Here is a 22,314-nt window from a genome sequence, read left to right as displayed (position 1 = left end):
CCGTGAAAAGGGAGTCAGAGGCGGTGTATTAAGAATTGACTTCCATGAACTGCTCTGCATGACAAGCTAGCAGGAATGATTAGCTACAGCCCAGTGTTCCCACTAAAGGGTCCGTGTGGCAACACAATACAAGAGGTGAATTATGTCCAATAACGTGTAACCACACCATAAGAATTACAGTTCAACACAGATGCATGGTATATTCTGCTGACAAAGTGCTGACAGCCACTACACTGAAAGTATAACAAAAACATTCTCCATATGCGATATACATAATTAAATGTACAGTATGACATTAGATTGCTAATATTGCTGCATGAAGCAGGTTGTAGATAAACCAAGTTTTGATACACTTTACGATGTTTAGAGTGTCTTGTATACAATATATTGTATACTTATACTTTGTTGTTCCTTAAACAGTTACTCCACTCATTTAATTTTTACATCAAGTTCATCAAGTTTTAAATCTGAAAACTGACTAAAGCTCTTAAATAAATGTAGCAAAATTACATTATTTCTCTTTTAAATGTTGTGAAGTACACGCATAAATATATGTAGGCTACTAAATTACAATACTTGACTAATTGTACATATTTGCATATGTTCTAACACAGCAAATATATAATCCTCGATCATAACTCAATGAACTATGAATGATTAGCCTGATTGTGGTCTTCAGACTTCTGAGTTGGGTGGTCTTCTAGCGCCACCCGGTGATACATTCTTATTTTTGCTTTTGATACAAAAGTAAATTCAGTGTGCCTCTTCCTCACTTTTATGGTAGCTCGACATTTTAAAAACAGTCGCGGTGAAGTCAGGCTTTCATTTTTACCTGGAGACTGACCCAATGAGAAAAACAAAAGAACATAAAACAACCTGCTACACAATCAACAGGCACATTGTATATGTGTGGCACCCCTGGAATATGTGTCCACATTAAAATGATATGTATTATTATTGAGTGTTATGCATTCATTTTTGTACATTTGTTTATTTTCATTTCACTAACGGGGTTGAGAAATGCAGTTAGTAGTGAGGCGGAACGTTTGTGTTCGCTACAATGGTTCCGGGGTACCGGTTAGAGGGACAGACGTTTCCGGTGTTGCATCAGAAGCGATCTGGAAGGAAACACAAAACACCGTGTCCTCATTGGTCCTGTTTCACCGGCTTAATACAGTTTATTATGCCCCATAATTTTCGCCTATATAATGTGACGGTCCGCTAACAGTTTAAAGTGTTTGTAGTACTGTTTACGTGTTTAAAGGGGTGACATGTTGTGTGTGTGTATATTAGCATAGCTCCCCACAGTGTGGCGCCATTTTGGGGACAACGTGGTCTGGCAGTAATAACACAAGTGACATTATTTCTGAAGGCTCCCGCACACTGAATATTTCCAGTACAGTTATAGTTATTGTGAGTTTGGAATAAATATGCACTTTATGCAAATTATAAGTTAGTAACTGTTAGTAAAAACAGTAAGGTTAATACTGGGATGTTTCTCACTAAGACTGAAATACTGAGTGATAACATAATTACTATTCTCGAGTTTATGCATTTTAATCACTTGCAATTAATGGCAAAAGTTTAATTGTCACATGACAGTTTAAATGGGTCATGACATGCTACTTTTGACTTGCAGTATGTAGAAGAGTAGTATTTAATACAGGTTTAATACTGTTGAAAAATGTATTTAAGGTACAAGAGATGTTTACAGAAATATTTGTTTATCACAGAAAAGAGTAACTGACAGTGAACGTTTTATTCAGGAAGGTAAATGAAAACAGAAATGCATATTGGAGAGAGTTATTATGTTTAAATGATTTTGTTGTGTAATAAAACAATCAGAGAAGTGATCTGGAAGGAAAAATAACACACCGTGTCCTCATTGCTCTGTTTCACCTGCTTAATACAGGTATCATCACTGCTCAGGAAGTGAAACTCAGACACTCGCTGCCACTGAGAGGAGAAATGGCGCAGAAAGGAGTTCAGCTGGACCGGGAAACCTTCTCTTGTTCGATCTGTCTGGATCTACTGAAGGATCCGGTGGCGACTCCCTGTGGACACAGCTACTGCATGAAGTGTATTGAATGCTTCTGGGACGGAGAGGATGAGAAGAAGATCCACAGCTGCCCTCAGTGCAGGCAGAGCTTCACACCGAGGCCTGTCCTGCTGAAAAACACCATGTTAGCAGCTTTAGTGGAGGAGCTGAAGAAGACTGGACTCCAAGCTGCTCCTGCTGATCTCTGCTATGCTGGAGCTGAAGATGTGGCCTGTGATGTCTGCACTGGGAGAAAACTGAGAGCCTGTAAGTCCTGCCTTGTGTGTCTGGCCTCCTATTGTGACAAACACCTCCAGCCTCATTATGACGTAGCTCCATTAAAGAAACACAAGCTGGTGGAGCCCTCCAAGAAGCTCCAGGAGAACATCTGCTCTCGTCACGACGAGGTGATGAAGATGTTCTGCCGCACTGATCAGCAGTGTATCTGTTATCTCTGCTCTGTGGACGAACAAAGAACACGACACAGTGTCAGCTGCAGCAGAGAGGACTGAGAGGCAGAGAGAGCTGGAGGGGTGTCGACTAAACATCCAGCAGAGAATCCAGGATGGAGAGAAGGAGGTGAAGCTCCTTCAGCAGGAGGTGGAGGCCGTCAATGGCTCTGCTGATAAAGCAGTGGAGGACAGTGAGAAGATGTTCACTGAGCTGATCCGTCTCATGGAGAAAAGAAGCTCTGATGTGAAGCAGCAGCTCAGATCCCAGCAGGAGAGAGAAGTGAGTGGAGTCAGAGAGCTCCAGGAGAAGCTGGAGCAGGAGATCTCTGAGCTGAAGAGGAGAGACGCTGCTCTTTTTTGGACGGAACTAAAGGTTTTTATGGAACTAAAGGTAAAAGCTAACTTTCATAGCACATCTTTACTTCTCACTCAACACAATAAATAAAAAGACCGTATAGTACAGCACAAACAACACAAATTATCAATACTTACATATATTTTCACTTGTAGTATGATAATAATTGAAATGCTGGTTCTTCAGGAGGTGTTCTATCCACGCTCAGCTACCGCACCGCAGCTGCCTGCACTGTACAATCGCTGGAGGACTGGGCTGTCACTCAAAAACTGAGTAGCCAATGGGGACGCACCCCTGAAAGTCCCTCCCACCTGGGAGGTTTGTGTCAGAATCTCAAACAAAAAGTGAAGGAGCGCAAATGAGAAAGCTGCAGCGAGAGCAAAAGTCTGATCATTGAGAAAGAAGAAACAAGAACTGCAAACAAAAACCTATGTTAAAACAAAGAAAAAATACTTATAGTTTACATGATTATTACACAAATGATTTGTTTGCAGCTTATAGTTTTATTTTTGAAATGTATTTTATTTTGCTTGACTTGAATAGTTTTGCTTTATTCTGAGAAAGTATTGCTTTATCTTTATGATACAAAACTAATCCCATACGTGTTGATTATTCTCTCTGAACTAACTAAATACACGGGTCTGGGGTAGAGTTCTTCAGAATTGATTGTGGCATCTCAACCGTGTGGTCAACTCGTGGCCCGTGAAATGTTGAAGCTCCAAATAAACCGTCAGTGTTTGCCATCAAAACTCAGAAGTTTCCCCCACAAATGTATTGTTAGTAGTAGGCTAACTAATACAAAGACAAACAGTATCAATTTCATTAAGAACTAATGGTAAAATTGTATTTTTATCACTCATCAAAGACAGCCGAAAACATGCATTATGTATTATGGAGGGGAATTTGACAGAGGATTACTCACAAAGTACACAGTAAAAGTACTGCATTTCAATTCTGGTAGCAGTCAAACTAGTATATAGATATTAATTTCATGATGAAAAACATTGTGGAACAATGATGAAAAATTGAATGGAAGTGGCGACGTAAAACTGACACAAAACAACAACAAACTTTTGCCGAGCCAATTGGAGAGTTTCATCAGCAGCACGAGGTAAAAACCACCAATGAGCGCTCAGCTCGAGATACAAGATAGTCGTTTCCCATCAAGCATTTCGCTTCCGCAGCCCGTGTAGAGGAACAGCGCCACCTCGCCTCGCTCTCAAGTCTGCGGGCGTCTTTGTCCCGCAAGATTTCAATGTCTCATGTAGGCGAGCCTCCAGAGCAAGTCGGACAAAATGACTAACCATCATGCAACGCACTAGCAAGACGTTGATCGCAAGTGCGCAGGTCTGCGCAGGTCTCGCTTGTCTCAAACAAGCCTAATAGGCTAGTTGCACAAGATGGCGTCTATCAACTTCCGGTTCATTGAGTGTGCGGTTGTAAACTTCCGTTCTACGGTAGAGTGGTAGAGGGAAGAGCGATAGATAGCGTATAGATAGCGTATAGATAGCGAGAGAGATAGCGTATAGATATTATATAGGCACTATTTTACACTCGATGTCTCCAAGACCTACCGAAGGTTAACATCAGTGATGTACATCGGCTGGTACAAGCGGCAGGCTCAGCCCCGAGGAGCAAAAGAGAAAAGGGGTTCAAGATGTAGCAACATATCCAGTTACGTCGACAATTATGAAGGTAAGTGACAAACAAAGCTGTAGTTACTGGCTAACTTTGACAACTTGATAGTCTTGATACAGTGTAAAGGGTTTTAATTATGTACTATTACGTTTTTTTGGATAACATGAACGATATCCAATTCCCCACAGTTTCAAACAAAGATCTACCTTCAGGGAGAGTGAGCATCAGGGATAGCTGTTACAGGTCCATGAGAAAGCATGAAAAGTCTCACAATCTCAGAGTAGGGAGGAAAATAAAAAGTGTTCATCGGTTCAAAGCCTCAATTAGGTTCATGTTCTGGGGTTTTGATGTGGCTAGAGTGGGTAAACTGTGATTTAGGATTCAAATAAGCCCAGCTAGCTGACGTGTTGCAACAGATTACATAGTGACAATACATTTGCTCACATCAACTGGTAGCTAGCTATGTGTGTGTAGCAGGAAGGGGCTACAGATTTATTTTCGTTTTGTAACCCTTTCGTGTAAAATGATAAATACATTAGCTAAACCCAAACTTAGCTTTCATCAAAGATTCTTAATGAGAGGTTGAAAACCGTCTCTGCTTTCATGGAAACCCCAGAAACTGGTTGTGACGGCTGCTGTTATTTACTGAATGGTTAGTATAATCCATGTAGGGTCCAATTATTTGTATTGGCCAGTGTTAGGTAAGTGCTGGTTTTGTACCCTACATCTATGTTAAGCTGTTCAACGTTCTACTAAAACTATTTTATGTAGTTATAATATAAGATAATACATTGAGAGAGCTGAGACAGGCTATACAAGTTTATCTGTTTGAATGTCCTTAAATTACAGTATTCCAAAGAGCAGAACTTCTGTGTATGTGATGTGACTGACAGCCTGACATGGTTTAGCCTTTTCCCACACCTACTGTATCACTTGCCTGATCAGCCTGCTCTCAGCTTTCTCATTTTTCTGTGTTGTATTGAAGCAGTGTCCTAAATTTAAAATGACTGACATTTTGTTTTAAGAACTGTTCCCCTGTGGAGATTGCAGTGGCAAAGTGTTCCTGTGTAGCTGGAACAGCACTCAGCAACCACAATGTTGCACTGCTGTTCCAGACCGCACACTACTCCACACTCAACCTGGCTGCTGTACCCCCTGTCCTCGGCTGCACTGAAACAGAGCAGCGATGGCACAAGCCAAGAACCATGGTAAGTACAGTATGTGTTCACAACCAATCCACGGTTTAATGAGTATTTCCTTTTTGCCAAGAGCTGATTTACTATGTTGCATCAATGACCTTTTCAATTAATTTGACAATTCTTTTGTGTAATTAATAGGGTGTGAAACCAGGCAGAGTGAGTGACATGGTGTTCATTTCCACTAAGCCAAAGCAGTTTACAGTTGGTGACGGTGCAAGGTAATACATATTGTCCCAAGTAATTGTATGTAGCCTGCTACAACTTTTTGATTGTTGTCTGAGTGTAAAATTGTTCTTAAAGTCCTAATTATCATATAAACATGTTCAAAGGAGTACACGTTACAAGGCCGTGCCGGGGGAGCTGCCAGACTCAGATGTCCTCAAAGTCAGCGAGGCATACTAGGACTTCTCAGCAGACATCGCACCACGAAAAAAAAACGAATGGCTCACTACTCAACTCAACGACTAACACTCTTTCAGAGGATATGTTGGAAATGCAAACACTATATATATTTTTTGCATCTACTTTCTGGATATTGTACATCTGTTCATCTGTTATATAAACTAGCATTACTTAAATATGCAGAGACTAATTGAAATGTTCAAATATGTATTTTCCCCCCGATATAACATCAACCTATGTTTTGTAAAAGTTTATTAAACTAATCTGTAAAATGTTATCATATTGTGGATTTATTAAATTACGTATTTACCTTTGTTATTTATGTGTGCGATTGTTTTGAGGATATAATTCATTCGTACCTAAACATAATATGGTATAACTGCTTTTTGTAATGAAATACACAATTGGTTTGGGAGCAAGAAATGTTTTTATCGTTGTTGTCCAGGCTTGCCGAAATGAAAGGAAACTTATCTCCCGATTATAACATTGTGTAACTTGCTGCTGTTAAATACCGTCAAACTATTTGCAATATGTGCTTTATGTGGAATATATACTTTATATACATAGGCCATCTTTAATAACTGTAATATATACCGGGCTGCTGAATCCTAAGAACTGCTACAGGATTTGATTTGTAGATTTGATTTGTTTTTAATCTGCATTTTGGAAAATTATGTAACTTTTCATCTTTTTTTTAGTATATGGTTTATTCAACCCGGTATCACGGCAAGACGTGAACATGTGACAATTTACCATGCCGGGAGACGTGAATATGTTTTGTCCCTTCAAAACGTGACAGTTACACGGTATTGTTAACCCATGTTAACCAGTGGAGAAATACCCGGAAGTGCCAAGCAAAGGCTCTACTGCGACTATTGGTCGGTTTTTATTGTCTAGTTTAAAAAGCTGGATGTCCTACAAGCTCAGGCCCTGAGAATTTGTAGGGGAGCTTTTAAAGCATCTCCAGTATCAGCAATACAGGTGGTAATGGGAGAAATGCCTTTAAGGATAAGAAGAGTGAAGTTAATGTTGGCATACTGGGTAAACCTTCAGGGGCATAGTGATAGTCATCCTGCGAAAAGTATTTTTGAAAGACTGCTGGGAGCACAATGAGTCACATTTAACAAGTTTTGGATGGATTGGCGATGTTAAAGCAAGTATAGGTTTGAATCAAATACAGTATTGCCCCACAGTTCCAATCTCGTCCATTCCACCCTGGTTATTCCCATTGCCAAGGGTAGACCTCAATATACAAAAAGAGTTAAAGGAAAAGAAAGAACTGCCAGTATGGCGCATAGTCCAGAATTATTTTGCAAGATATCACTCAGACTCAACAATCATATTTACAGATGGCTCAAAAGATCCAGAGACAGGGCAGCAGTTTATATCCCAGTGAGTAATACAAATATAAAGAAAAGGGTAACAGACCATTTGTCAGTATACACCACAGAGTTGTTGGCATTGGTGTTGTCATTGAAATGGATAGAGGAGAAAGAAATACATAATAGTGTAATTGCATCTGACAGCTTTTCAGCTTTATCGAGTATACGATCAGGCAGATCTTCATTTAGAATGGACATAATAAATGAAATATTTCTAATTTTGTATAAAATGCAAATCAAAGGCATAGCAACTCGTTTCATCTGGGTTCCTGCTCATGTTGGTGTGGAGGGTGATGAACAGGTGGATATTCTGGCCAAACAAAGACTCAGAAGTATGAACATAGACATAGAAGTTCCACTCAGCAAAGCGGAGGTTAAAACATTCATACAGAAATATGCACAAACAACATGGCAAGAACATTGGGACCTTAATGATACAGGAAGACATCTTTATAACATTCAAAGGTATGTGGGGGATGGAAGGAAGGTGGGGTTTAAAAGAAGGGAGGAAAATGTCATTTCTCGGATGAGAATAGGTCATACAGGTCTCAATCATACTTTAAGTATAATAGGAAAGCATCCAACCGGAAAGTGTATACACTGTAGCCAGCCAGAAACTGTTGAGAATGTTTTACTGCTTTGCAGGAAATATAGTACTCAAAGAAATGTGCTTTTCCAGACACTGAAGAAAGCACAATTCCATGACTTGTCGCTATCAGGGCTGTTAGGGAAAACATCAGGCAATATGTATTGTGAGATTATTAAATTTCTAAGAGAAATTGATCAATTTAAAATAATCTAGAGTTTTGGTTCTTTGTTTTGTTTTGTTTGTTTTGTTTATTGTTTTCTGCATAGTCTCTTGTCCACACTCCAGTCCAGTTGGTGGCGGTAATGCACCTACAAGTTGGTTTGCCAACCGCCAATAAACACGAAAGAAGAAGAAGAAGAAAAACTGAGAGAAGAAAAAGAAGAACCTGTGTCGAGCATGGATGTAGAATGCCTCTGTTTCTATCATGTGACGAACGTCAGCTGACCAGCAAGCGGGGAAGAGAGAGAGAAAGTTTTTGGTCAGAGGTCGGACGAACAACCCGGAAGTGGAAGTGAAGTCGGAGACGCGTGACAGAAAGCTCAGAGAGAATCGGAAAACTCGGATACATACAGAAACGGTAGCATTGGACTGTTATTTTTTGGCGGATTTGCATAAACTGTACATTGAGTGTTTCATCATGTCAACCAGCTCAGATGGTAGCCAAAGAGACGATATGGACTGGATGATATCCAAAGCTGCGAGGAAGAAAAGATCTTTGAAAGAAAGAGATAGTTCAGAAAGAGCTAGAAGTTGGTCGGATTGGTCGGGTGAAGCCGACAAGGCTAATCAAAGCAAAAAATCAAAAATCAGTCAAAGTGTCAGCCAAGCAATGTTGGATAAAGAACTAGAACACGAGTGGAAAGTTGTAATATAATTCAATCAGGATGGTGGGCATTACCACCCGATTAAACTTACCAAAGCAATTGAAAAAGAGATTGGAAAAATTAAGTTTGCTAAATTCATGAACAACAAGCGGGTTTTGATACATGCCAATAACAAACAGCAGCAGGAAAAGATTCTGGGAATGAACTCACTGAATGGGGAGAAAATGAAGGCGCATGTCCCAGGAGCAATGGCAAAACTGAGAGGAGTAATTTCAGGAGTACCATTGGACATGTCAGTGGAAGATATTAAAAGTGAATTAAAAGGAGGTAAAGTAGTGGAAGGCTTAAAAGCAAACGGGATGGCAAATTCAAAGAAACATTATCAGTTCTCATTCAGTTTGAGAACATTACCTAAGGCAGTACAAATGGGATATTTGAACTTCACTGTTAGGGAGTACATTCCCAAACCTCTCAGGTGTTACACATGTCAACGAATGGGGCACACAGCGCAGCAGTGTAAAGGGCAGCTAAGGTGTGCGAGATGCGGAGGAAAACATGAGTATGGAAAATGTGAAAAGGATGCAAAGGTTAAATGTTGTAACTGCGGAGGAGATCACAGTGCTGCGTTTGGAGGATGTGAAGTGCAGAGAGAGGCCAGAGAGGTGCAGAGGGTTAAGATTACAAACAAAGTTTCATACGCAGAAGCAATAAAGAAAGTAAGGGGAACAATAACAACCAATAAGACCCCTAGTGTAATGGAGCAGAGCATTACAATACAAAATGGCAGGAACAAACCAAAAAGTAATCTTCAAATCCAACCCCACAGCGCCACCAAGAGTAAAGAGGATGATGATGTTGTAGGAGTGAAAAAGGTGAATTTTGTGGTATTCATATGCCATACTGTAAATGTTGCATTACAGTTAAAAAAGAAAAGTGATAGAATCAAAGCCATTGTGGAGGCAGCTGGAAAATTCCTAGACATGAAAGATATTAAAGCAGATCAGATACATGCAATGTTAGCTATAAATGGAGCTTGGGAAAATGAAAATCAGGATGAGGGTTAGATCCTTAATCATGGTTCTGCACATACTACAGTGGAACGCAAGAAGCCTCATAGCTAATGGTCAAGAATTCAAGAAATATATATATGAGCTAGAGGTGGTCCCTGAGGTAATATGTGTGCAAGAAACCTGGTTACGACCTCAATTAGACTTTGTCATTCCAGGATTTAGCTGTATAAGGCATGATAGAGCTAATAGTCAAAATGGTGGAGGGTGTGCCACGTTTCTCAAAGATGGTGTGGTATATAGGGAGGTGCAATCTCCTGATGATATAGAGTGTATTATAGTGGAAATTTGCAACCCTAGGAAACAAGATAACATTAGGATAATCAATTTATACAACCCATGTAAAAATCTAACCACTGATATGTTTAAAGAAATAGCAGGCAATAAACATAGGAAGGAAGTTTGGTGTGGTGATTTCAATGCACACAACAGTCTATGGGGCAGCAACCATACAGATAGTAACGGAAATATAGTGGAAGAAATGCTGGAGGAAAGAACACTAGTATGCCTTAATTATGGACATGGCACAAGAGTAGATGTACACAGGGGGAAAGTCTCATGCCTGGATCTGACATTAGTGTCAAACTGTTTGGTTCATACATGCGAATGGTTTGTTTTGAATAGCTCCACTGTAGGAAGTGACCATTATCCAGTGCTTACTAAAATGAATACTAATGTATATATGCAGGAAGGAGGTGTAATAACCAGGTGGTGCTTTGCTAAAGCTGATTGGGGGAAATTTAGGATATGGTGTGAGGAGTCGGTACACCTGCTAACATCAGAGGGAAGCATAGAGGTCATTACAAGCCAAATAACGCAACATATACTGAATGCAGCAGAGAACAGTATACCCAAAACAACAATCAAGGGTAGGAAGAAAGTGGTGCCATGGTGGAATGAGGAATGCAGCAGGGCTATTAAAGAGCGAAATAATGTATTTAGAGAATTAAAGAAAAACATGCAAAAAAGTATTACATTTATTGCGAGCTGTAGCTGGATGCAACTGGGGCGCAGATAAACAAGCATTAATAGACATTTACAGATCAATTATGAGGTCCACAATAGATTACGGTTGTATAGTATATGGAGCAGCAGCAAAAACATCGCTTTTAAAAATTGATAGAATACAATATAAAGCATTGCGGCTGTGTATTGGAGCAATAAAGTCATCCCCTATTAATGCAGTTCTGATAGAAGCAGGAGAGACACCTCTGGAGATCAGAAGAGAGAAACTTGCTCTGTCATACTGGGTCAGACTACAAGGTAGTGGAGAAGAAAATATTTCAAACAGAATATTACAGGATTGCTGGGAATATGCAAAATTCCAGGGACGTGGGTTTGGCTGGACGAGTAAGGAAAGAACGAGGGCCTATGAAGTGGAGAATATCACGTTTGCCAAAGCAACCCCATTTAGCAGTGTTCCCCCATGGCTGTTCCCAGAAGCTAACATAGATATGAATATCATAGAAAGGAAAAAAGAGTGGCAAATAAATGAAGTGGGAATTAAAACAAGTATGTATCTGAACGAAAAGTACTACAATTACCTACAAATTTATACAGATGGCTCTAAGAACAAGGAAGAGCGTGTTGGACTTGGCATATACATCCCAGACTTTAAAATATCTATTTTAAAAAGAACATCTGATCAATTATCAGTGTATACAGCAGAAATGCTTGCTGTAATAATAGGATTGCAGTGGGTTGAAGAGGTCAGACCAGATAGGGTGGTTATATGTACAGATTCATTGTCCATATTACAAAGCATACAATCAACAACAACTACTAGAGAAGACATTCTCATAGAACTGAATCATAGCCTGTTAAGACTGCACAGAAGCGGCATAGATCTGCAGTTCTGCTGGGTGCCTGCACATGAGGGGGTGAAAGGGAACGAGTGTGCTGATAGATTAGCAAAAACTGCACTACAAAAGCAAATAACACTACCAGTTCAACTTGGTAAAGGAGAGGGAAAAGCAGTCATTAAGAAGAAAGGGATGGAGATCTGGCAGAAAAGGTGGGAGGAAGACCAGAAAGGCAAGGACTATCACAAAGTACAAAATACAATTACAATTAATATTCATAAAGAAAGAAACAGAAGGGAGGAAATCATGATGGCTAGACTCCGAATAAATCACACGGCTTTGAACAGTACGCTGTATATCATGGGGGAAAGTGACAGTAACAAGTGTGGGAACTGTGCAGTAAAAGAAGATGTAGAACATATATTGTTAAATTGTGACATCTATAAAGCGGAAAGAGAACAATTAAAGGCTAAAGTCTTAGAGGCAGAGAGGGAGTGGAGTGTGGTTGGTGTTTTGGGAACAAAAGGAGAGGGAGTAAAAGCTACCAGAAAGGCACTGTTTACATTTTTGAGTGAAACTGGGGTAGGAAAAATAATTTAACATTAGGTCAGGAAAGAACATAGATTTGTTTTGTTGTGTTTTATTTATTTAATGGTTTTATAAATTTATTTTTATTTTGAGTAGAACATAGGTTAATGAGTTGGAATGACGTGATGATGCATACTCATGTACAGTAGGTGGCGGTATGCACCTTTTAAGTTGTTTGCAATCCGCCAAAAGCAAGAGAAGAAGAAGAAGAAGAAGAGCATGGATGTATAATAAGAAGGGTATCGAGGTGGCGTCTCGTGGCTACGGTTTTCTCACTCTATGTTCCTGAGAAAGTGAGTGGTGAGCTCCAGCACTACTGATCCATCATCTGTGTGTCTGGATAAACGTCTGAATGGGTAAGTAATGGACTGTGTGCTCTTTTTTCTGGAACGTTTACCTCTGACTATAAGAGCTAGCTTAGCATGCTAGCTGGAAACACGTTAGCAACATAGTCAGATTGAGAGTTTGATGGAGAGAGAAACGGTGTGTTTAACGGAGTTTGCATTGCATTACCAGCACTTGCTGCAGGTAGTAGCCTAGATCCTGACGTAAAAGTACAAAAACCACACTGAAATTACACGACGCTGAATTGGCTCGAAAGATCGCAGGAAATGACGACAGAACAGCTAAAAAAGACATCTCACACCGTGTCAGATTTTGGTTATTTTGTGGAGGTCGAGATAAATTATATTGTTTGGTGGATGCAGTTTGAACCGGAGTAGCAGCATGGAGGTCGGATCGTCACCAAAATAAATAAATAAATAAGTGGTCCGAAAAAGGTTAATAACAAAATAAATACACATAGCCTTCCTCAGGCAGTTTGTTTGTACCGGGGACAGGAGACACCACCCCCCCCCCCCCCCCCCCCCCCCAGCAACTCTATATCCACCAGTTAAAGGAAATACAACTAATGTGTTGTGTTATATTAGCTGTACAATTTACCACATATGGTGCTCTTAGTTTCCATACCTCCTGTGTTTTACGAGGGACTTATCAAGTATTGGCAAACGGCATAAAACATGATTAAACATGATAGTATATAAAACCATGCTCGTATCTACAACCTATAGAAATGTAAAACGGCGTCAGTTTAGACGTAATTCTGTCCTCCTGCTTACCGCATCATTTATGATGAAACATTTCATAACATTAGCACAACATATTCGAGGTGGTTTGAAATAACATATCCGTATTTATTTATTTCTCCAAGTTATTTTTTTGTGTGCACTGAGGAGTCTCAAACAGGCGTTTGTTAAATCATTTTAAGATTGGCTTTAATCAATTTGTGAAAATGAATTCTTCATATATGATAAATGAGAGGTAACATTTTATTTATGCTATTATTTCCACATAGTTCTCTCCATTCTTCCTTCTGCCAACGGTTTCGCAGTTTCTCGTCTCTCCCGTTTTTGTGCTTAGTGCGTACGCATGGGTTAGAGTTTGCGTGGAGGACCGCACATTTTCCCGTCAAGTTAGTATTTTATAAATCGCAAACATTGCGTAGAAACTGGCTAGGGCTGAACGATTTTAAGAAAAAATTGAAATTGCGATTTTTCTGGCAGAGATTGCGGTTTCGATTTCAACCACGATTTATTTTCTTTAAATCAAGTTTCAGTGTAAATTAATTAAAACAATGAATTTCATTAAGATAATGCAAGAATGAAAACGGCTGGCAACAGATTTCAAATGCAAGACTGTTTATTAACAAAATATCAAGCATTAAAAAGATCAATGGCTCAGCAGCATCAAAATAATTGCACTTTTGTAAAATAACGTAGGCTACATACAAATTATAAATTATAACAACAAAATTGAGCAAAAAAAGAAGTCTTACCTTAAAAGTAGTGCAAAATGGCTCAAAGGAGCTATTATGAACATCAACATCAGCAGCAGTTACAGATATTCAACCCGTGTATTCAGAAACCTGTGCTTCTTCTTCAAATAAAGTGGCAAGAGGAAGTGAAATGTAAAGGTAGTAAAAATAAATAATAATAATCATAATAATTTAAAAAGTTTAAATTACCCTACATTTTCCTCATCAAGAAAAGATGTCAAACTGGTTAAATTATTTTACATCTAGTCTGTATACAAAAGATAAGTAAAAAAGAGTGAACATCTTTTTTAATGGAACAAAGACATGTCAGGGTAAGGTGCCGATAAGAGATTTCAGGGCAAAGTGCAGAAGAACAACAACAAAAATCAATAAATCTTCCCCTTCATCCCTTCAGAGATTTTTGGCCAAGAAAACCAACATGTCAACCTTTGCTGGCTTCAGACATGCACGCTGACATGTGACAATATTGCCACTGGCACTGAACAGTCTCTCTGATGGTGCACTCGTTGCTGGTATGCAAAGGTACTTACGAGCCAACTTGCTAAGCCATGGGAAGTTGACATTGTGCACTCTCCACCAGGCCAGTGGATCTTGCTCTCCATCAATGGTAGGAGTTATGAGGTAGTTGTCCAGTTCTGCTTTAATGGTATCCTCCAACTGCACAGTAGAGGAAGCAGGGACCACCTTGGTCTTAAAAAAGCTGCCCAGTGACCGCTTTCGTTTTGTAGAGGTGGATGGTGGTTCTTCTTCTGCACTCAGGGGCATGGTATGGGTTGTGACACAAGCCCTCTGCTCCTACAACACACAGTAATAAGAGGCATCAATGTTTTGCTATCAGTTGTGATTAAGACCAACGAGGCATTTTGTCTAAAAGTTTAAAATGTCAGTAGAGTATAGTTAAAAAAAACTAAAAATACAACTTTTTGTTTTATTTTGAAACAACAAAGAAAAAGGACAGCTTACCTTTTGTGCCACCTGTTCCATTTCCATCTTCACTCTGTCTTTGATGTATGGGACATTCTCTTCGCTTATGTAGCTTGTCTTGAATCTTGGATCAAGGAAGGATGTGATGTCCAAGAGCTCCTGTGTCACTGGGTCGCTGTATTTCTCTTCAATGTAGTGGAGAGCTCTTGATTTGATCTCCTTGGTGAGATTCGTGTCCTGGTCAGTTTCAGCAAGCGTTGCTGTTCTGAGGAGATGGAGCACTGGCTTCAGGTATGACACGCTTACGTAGTCCTCACCTGAGAGGGCGTCTGTGAACTCCTGAAGAGGACCGAGGGCATTGTTTACAGATTCAAGTACATCTATGTCTTGCCAAGTGGGGATCAGGTGCCGCGTCTTCCTGTCTTCAGACAGAACCTGGCACAGTGCCTTGCTCTGCTCCAACACCCTCCCAATCATTTTCTGCCGGGAGCCCCATCGTGTCGGACATTCAGTGACCAGTGACTGTTGAGGTAGGTTTAAGTCTTGCTGTGCCTGTTTGAATGCCCTCTTCTTCTTCCAGCTGTGAGTGAAGACCGCAACCAGCTGCTTGCAAAGTCCTGTGGCCCGTTTGATTCTTTGATCATCTTTGACAGCATTTTCTGGTGGAAAACATTACATGTATTACAGTATGAAAAGCCATAAGGATAGCTCATAACACAGAATTCATAACATATTGATTACATCTGTTGTCATCTTGTATTAAGTTCAATTACGTTTTTTTAGCAGCAGACGTCAGGTGGTACTACCACAGTAAGTTATTGCCCATAAATTAATTTGTAATTGGTAATTAATGTACAAGCAAGGAATATGCTTTTTAGATATTCCACTAAAAAACAAAAAATCATTTAATTCGTAATATAGTGGCATCAGCTGTGGTTGCACCACCCTGACATCTGCTACTACAAAAACGTCATTGACCCATTAGTAAGGGCTTCAAAAATAGGGGAGACCGCCTTTGCATCTCTCGGCAATCCGCAATTAAACAGAAGCAAGCAGTATTGGGAGGTTTTAAAGTTTACCCATGAAAGGGTTCATTTTTCTCACTAGGATAAACAGTATGTTAAAGTAGCATTGCGCTAACAGTTGGTCAGCTAACTACAGCTTGACAACAAACCTCTCGGCGCTTCGTCCCTCCCCCCTCCCAACTGTGTTTGAGGGCAGAGTAATATAGCAGAGACTAGGGCCTCTGCGAGGATAATACGAACTCTCACACTTGTAGTAACTTTGTAAACATACACACTCGCACGAACACACATTCTTGTACTTACCAATTGCAAGATGCAGCCTGTGTCCGAAGCACTGCAGTCTGGTCCATTGGTTAAGTTCCATTGCTTTGATCATATTTGTAGCGTTGTCTGTTGTTATGCACGTCTGGGCCTCTTCTTTTAGACCCCAGTTGGCCAAGCACTCCTTCAGCCCCATGGCAATATTCTCCCCTGTATGGTCAGTGGGGAAGTATGCTGTCTGCAGGCAGCGGCTACACAACTCGAAGTTGGCGTTGACGAAATGCACGGTCAAACTCATGTAGGGCTCGGTCGTTCTGCTTGACCACAGATCAGTAGTTGACGCATAAAACTCCGTGTTTTCCAGATCATTTAGAACTTTAGCCTTACATTCTGTGTAGAGCTGTGGGATGGCAACTTGATTGAAGTATGTGCGGGAGGGCAGAACATACCTCTTATCCATTGTGCGTAGCAAACTTTTAAATGCGTCTTTGGTCACTGTGTTTACAGACACCATGTCCTTCGATATGTAAGTCGTTACGGCAGCGGTAATCTCCTTGTGTCTTCGGCTAGTTTTTTCATAAGGCGTCACACTGGCGAACGATGATGTTATTGTTGGCTGACTTGCAGAAGTATGGCTGCTGCTTGATGTTTCACGGTTCTTTTTCGCCATGCACTGCTCATACAAATTCAGGTGGTGAACTCTCAAGTGGCGATGTAAATTGGTGGTATTGCCAGCCGATGTAGCCACTTTTACACGACATGTTTGGCACATCACCTGTTTCTGGTGTTCATCATCATCCTCAAATCCAAAATACTGCCAAATGACCGACGTGCTGTTTCTTTTTGGTATTAATTTAGTCGGCTCCGCTTCTGCTCCCGCTTCTGCCATGCTTGAAATTTAATGACGAGCTACACACTGATTGGGGTGGAGAACACGTCATCTGGTCACGCGCAGGCTGCAGCTTTCTGATTGGTAGCTGGCACAGAGCCTTGGGCATTCATGTGAAATTATTGACGAAATTATTATTATTATGCACCAAGAAAAACCGCAGCTTTGACGATCCCAAAATCGTGTTGTCTGAGATCGCGATTTTCGGTCTAAAACGATAGATCGTTCAGCCCTAAAACTGGCGTAGGCCATTTTTTGAGCATATATCCCTTTCATAAATGAGGCCCCAGGTCCTTATCCAAAACCACTATACCTAGACTCATCAAATCTTGACTGGATTATCCCAGAGAGTCTAAACGTTCTTTATAACACAGTTTGAGATTCTATTTGTGAAAATACAAAAAAGGGAGATTTCAGTGCTTTTTTCGCATTGTCTTGTCTTCCCCTGTGCTCCATGTCTGTTCGTCGTTTCGCGTCTATGATACCTGTTAGTCTCTTTGCTCTTGTCCATGCTACCTGTCACGCTGCTCCATGTTTGTTCCTGAGGTTTTTTTTCCTGATACTTCCTCGTCCTCCCCTGGTTTTGGTATGTTAAGTTGTATCTTGTTTTCTTTTGTCATTCAGCTTTGGAAAATAAAATTTGCTTTTTATTACCTGACCTTTTAGTAATTTTACTGCATTTGGGTCCTATTTTCCCCCAACCCTGACACTGAGTCTGCTTCAAATTAACTTATTATCCTCACAGAATGCTTTAGTAAGTTTTGCTTTAACTTTAATAAAATGATCCTAACTGTTGATGCTTTAACAGCAATTAATAAATGATCCAGTCATAAATAATTTGCACCGCATTGCTATGAGACACCACAGCGTGTTCTCAGTGTTCTGCTCATGCTGCTTTGCTGTTTTTGTTGTTTTGCTTTATGATTGTAATGCATGACTGTGCCAACATGTGTCTCCTCCTCCCTGCTCTTGTTGGTAGGCTGCACCTGCTTTTCAGGAGACCAGGCCTCGCAATTATGTTCTTTCTGCCAGTGCAGTAAGAGTCCATCACAAACTGCAGGGTCTGTCACCCAGCAGGAGCTAGGCTAACATGCTAACAGGCACAGAGCCTTAGAACACCACATACTCCAAAAGACAGATGATGTAGCTCACATCAGGGCACAGAGCTGCTGCAGCCTCACCTGACCCAGCAGCTCGTTGGCTAAAGCTATTGAATGTTGCGTCGGAAGCATCTTGAGGCCACAGTGGCTTCAGAACATGTACAGTATATAGTCTATCTTAAAAAACATCTTGAATTTATTCGTAGAAAGTTAGTTAGTTTTTTAATGGAGACATGTCATGGCCATTTCCACTGATCATAATTCCATTGTTGAGGTATACTAAAATAGGTTTATATTGTGCAATTTTCCAAGCTCACATTGGTTTCGCATACAGCATCTCTGTAAAGTATGTGTATTCACCGGTATTCACTCTCTGCCCTAAACGGCTTGTTTGAGCTCCTGCCCCCCTCCCTGTGAGCCCTGGTGTCAACCAGCAGAGAGGCTCCGCCCATGTCTAACACAGTGTTTTTTCAGCTCTGAGCGGAGCATCAGTTTTTGTATAGGCTAACCTACGTTTGCTAGTTGTTCAGTGTAATAAGCCAACCTACTATAAACAAAAGCTAGTGGTTCATATTAGGCTAGCAATAACGTGTTTACAATTGCAATCTTATACGGTAGTCTGCTACGAGTCGGTCATTATTTTTAGCTTGCATAAAAACAATGTTTTTCCTAGAATGTCTAGCTATAGGTAGCCTTGTTGTTTAGCTTTGTAGCATACATGCTAGGAAAGCCAACTATAATGTAATTAAGTTTTGCAACTGACCGTACAGTAAATCACCCGGAGTATACTGTAAATGAGTATTTTGTGTGTGTGTGATGTCGTGCTATGAGAAACATGTAAGGCCATCTGCTGACATTGTAGTTGATATATGTAAACGCTAGCAACTTCGTTAGCCCAGTTAGCACTGTGTCAATGGCTTGTTCTGTGTAATAAAACCACTATGAACAAAAGTGGTTCATATTACGCTAGCAAGAACGTATTTACAATTGCAATCTTATACGGGTAGTCTGCTACGTTTGGTCATTCATTGTAGCTGGCATGAAAACAATGTTTTCGCCTAGCATGTCTACCTCTCGGTAGCGTCGTTGTTTATCTCGGAAGCATACACGCTATGAACGGTAGCTCGGTTAGGAACGCCAACTATAAGGTACTGAACGTCGGGTAAATCCCCCGGAGTATACTTATGGAATGCCATTTAAGCCAAAATTAAATAAATACATAAATAATTAAATAAATATATATATATATATATATATATATATATACCCCACCCCAACTAGTCACTCAGAAAAAATCAGGACATTCTGATTTTCAAAAATTAAATACCTTTGAAATCTCATATATATATATGTATATATATATATATATGTATATATATATATGTATGTATATATGTATGTATATATATATATATATGTATATATATATATATATATATATGCCTATGAAATACATTCTGAAATAAATAAATGAGGCAATAAATATGTATACATTGTACATTTAAATACACATTTATTTCATGGGACTTTTATTTCATAATGACACATTTATTTATTTCAAGAGACTTTTATTTCATAATGCCACATTCCCATTCCTTATATGCAAATGAACGGGGCGTGGTTAGCTCACAGATCCAGACCAAAGCAACAGCACCACACTCCAGTAATCTTAAGTGGTTTGCAAGCTCCCAATAAACCAAACCGGTTCAAGAACCATTCTGGTGCTTAACTGGTTCTTCTCTGGTTCTGAGTCCAGAGCCAGTTGCGGGCTACAGCCTGATTTAGCTCTGGTTCTTCCTGTTTCAGCCGCAGCGGAGCCGGCTCTAAACACAGAAAACCGGTTCTTAGCTGACCCCACTTGGCTGCCCGGCAAGAACCACGCTCACGTCGGAAGGGCGCTAGATTAACCTGACCCATAATAACAGTTTATGGCATAGCCTTCCTCAAGCAGTGTGTTTGTACCGGGGACAGGAGACCCCCCCCCCTTAATGAGAAACTGTAAGAAATGATCAGGGAATCCCCCCCCCCCCCCCGCAGCATCTCTATATCCACCAGTTAAAGGAAATGTTGTGTACAATTGACCACATATGCTGCTCTTAGTTTCCATACCTCCTGTGTTTTAAGAGCGATTTATCAAGTCTTGGCAAACGGCATAAAACACGATTAAACATGTATTAAACATATATAAAACCATGCTCGTATCTACAACCTATAAAAATGCAAAACGGCGTCAGTTTAGACGGAAATCTGTCCTCCTGCATCATTTATGAGAAAACATGTCACAACATATTCGAGGTGGTTTTAAATAACATATCCGTATTTATTTATTTCTCTCAGTTATGTTTTTGTGTGCACTGAGGAGTCTCAAACAGGCGTTTGTTAAATCATTTTAAGATTGGCTTTAATCAATGTTTGAAAATTGAATTCTTCATATATGATAAATGAGAGGTAACATTTTATTTATGGTATTATTTCCACATATTTCTCTCCATTCTTCCTTCTGCCAACGGTGTCGCAGTTTCTCGTCTCTCCCGTTTTTGTGCTTAGTGCGTACGCATGGGTTAGAGTTTGCGTGGAGGACCGCACGTTTTCCCGTCAAGTTAGTATTTTATAAATCGCAAACATTGCTTAGAAACTGCCGTTCGCCATTTCTTTTGCGTTTATCCCTTTATAAATTAGGCCCCTGGTCTTATGTGGTCAAGGTGAGAAAAAAGCAGCATAATCTTCCTTTTTTGTATTTTCACAAATAGAATTAAGGTTTCACAATTCTCAAACTGTGTTATAAAGAATCTTTGGACTCTCTGGGATAATCCAGTCCAAATAAATCGGCTATGTAGCGTTTTAAGAGGTTCAAACACGGAGGATTGTTCGCTCAGCGCTGTAAATGATACATTTCCCTCAACTTTCCCTTTAACTGCCAAATCGGAAGCCAACTTCAGCGTCGTTGAAAATACTCCATTACAAGTTAAAGTACTGCATTCATATCTTATTTAAGTAAAAGTATGTAAGTATAATTAGACACATGTACTTTATTATAATAATTAAAATGTATTAGTGAAGAGCAAACCTACCAAAATAAATATATTTATAAATATACATACATTAAATAATATGCCATTTAATTTACTGATTTAAATATTACCCATACATGTAGGCACTAGTTGGTTAAATGTGACATACATTGATACTTTAGTTTTAATGTGCTTCTTTATTCACCTTTTCTTTTGAAATTTGTAAAAGCAAATAAAAACAAACACTTTGGATTAATTCAAATTGCGCGAGAATAATTCATAAAGAAAACAATGAATAAATATGTTCAATAATAAATTAAACACATCTACAATATTACTTAATAAAGAATAGGGGAACTAGCACAAAGGTCATTAAGTAATTAAAATGTTAATATATATATTAATGTAAAATCTCATCAATCACTTATTGCCAACATGTATTTATAATATATTCTGTATATATTAGGGCTGTCAAGTTACCTGTTAAGCCCCAAGCCGGTTTTTCAGGTCTCATGACATTTCCAGAACAAATGACCATAACTAGATTTCTAAAAGGGGAAAATTAATAATCTTTTTTCTCAAAGTAATGATATGCCTGTGAGTTGGATGTAGGAAAGTCCGAATCATTATAGATGTTTCTTTTTTTTAAAGAAAATTCAGATTGAACATGGTAAAAAACTGTAAATGATAGTGTCCGTCCAAAGATTCTTTTTTACTTATAGTGAAAACTACTCTTGGAAGATGGTAAGGTAGACTAAAAGCTTTAGGAATCCAAAGTACAACATATAATAAGTACCCTGTATCAAGATTGATGCAAAACAAGTTACATTTGACCTTTTTAGAGAGATTAAGCAACAAAAAAACACTTCTGGGGTCATTTGGGTGGATTTTCCATATCTCTGGCCCTCCTTGGTCGATTTTGATGATTGACATC

At 39.6% G+C, this 22,314-nt stretch overlaps 4 protein-coding genes across 5 annotated transcripts in view; 2 read left to right on the top strand and 2 right to left on the bottom strand.

Moving 5' to 3' along the window:
* Positions 1-22,314, bottom strand: part of LOC307018626 (uncharacterized protein) — a 143,176-nt gene that overhangs the window by 57,136 nt on the left and 63,726 nt on the right. The gene's annotated exons all lie outside the window — the stretch shown is intronic.
* Positions 1,190-2,603, top strand: LOC307018636 (E3 ubiquitin/ISG15 ligase TRIM25-like). The gene is made up of 2 exons (XM_079648967.1): positions 1,190-1,342; positions 1,913-2,603. The coding sequence occupies exon 2, from the start codon at positions 1,969-1,971 to the stop codon at positions 2,548-2,550; it is 582 nt and encodes a 193-aa protein (XP_079505093.1). The 5' UTR covers positions 1,190-1,342; positions 1,913-1,968; the 3' UTR covers positions 2,551-2,603.
* Positions 12,552-22,314, top strand: part of LOC307018629 (uncharacterized protein) — an 18,931-nt gene continuing 9,168 nt past the window's right edge. Inside the window, exon 1 of the mRNA XM_079648960.1 lies at positions 12,552-12,692. Coding sequence (XP_079505086.1) covers positions 12,689-12,692 — 4 coding nt within the window. The 5' untranslated portion in view covers positions 12,552-12,688. The remainder of the gene's footprint in view (positions 12,693-22,314) is intronic.
* On the bottom strand, positions 13,855-17,495 carry LOC307018622 (E3 SUMO-protein ligase ZBED1-like). The gene is made up of 3 exons (XM_079648954.1): positions 16,423-17,495; positions 15,134-15,753; positions 13,855-14,965 (listed from the first exon to the last, which is right to left on the bottom strand). The coding sequence occupies exons 1-3, from the start codon at positions 17,267-17,269 to the stop codon at positions 14,561-14,563; spliced, it is 1,872 nt and encodes a 623-aa protein (XP_079505080.1). The 5' UTR covers positions 17,270-17,495; the 3' UTR covers positions 13,855-14,560.

This window comes from Notothenia rossii (assembly GCF_949606895.1).
Source record: "Notothenia rossii genome assembly, chromosome: 9".
Taxonomy (NCBI): Eukaryota; Metazoa; Chordata; class Actinopteri; order Perciformes; family Nototheniidae; genus Notothenia; species Notothenia rossii.
This window is presented reverse-complemented; position numbering and strand designations above follow the sequence as displayed.

Bases quoted from the DNA above. Each gene is read 5' to 3' on its own strand.
- LOC307018636 (XM_079648967.1), top strand. From the start codon at position 1,969: ATGGCGCAGAAAGGAGTTCAGCTGGACCGGGAAACCTTCTCTTGTTCG.
- LOC307018622 (XM_079648954.1), bottom strand. From the start codon at position 17,269: ATGGCAGAAGCGGGAGCAGAAGCGGAGCCGACTAAATTAATACCAAAA. The intron at 15,754-16,422 runs GTAAGTACAAGA...GTTTTCCACCAG, and splicing joins CAGGCTGCATCTTGCAATTG to AAAATGCTGTCAAAGATGAT. The intron at 14,966-15,133 runs GTAAGCTGTCCT...TGTGTGTTGTAG, and splicing joins TGGAACAGGTGGCACAAAAG to GAGCAGAGGGCTTGTGTCAC.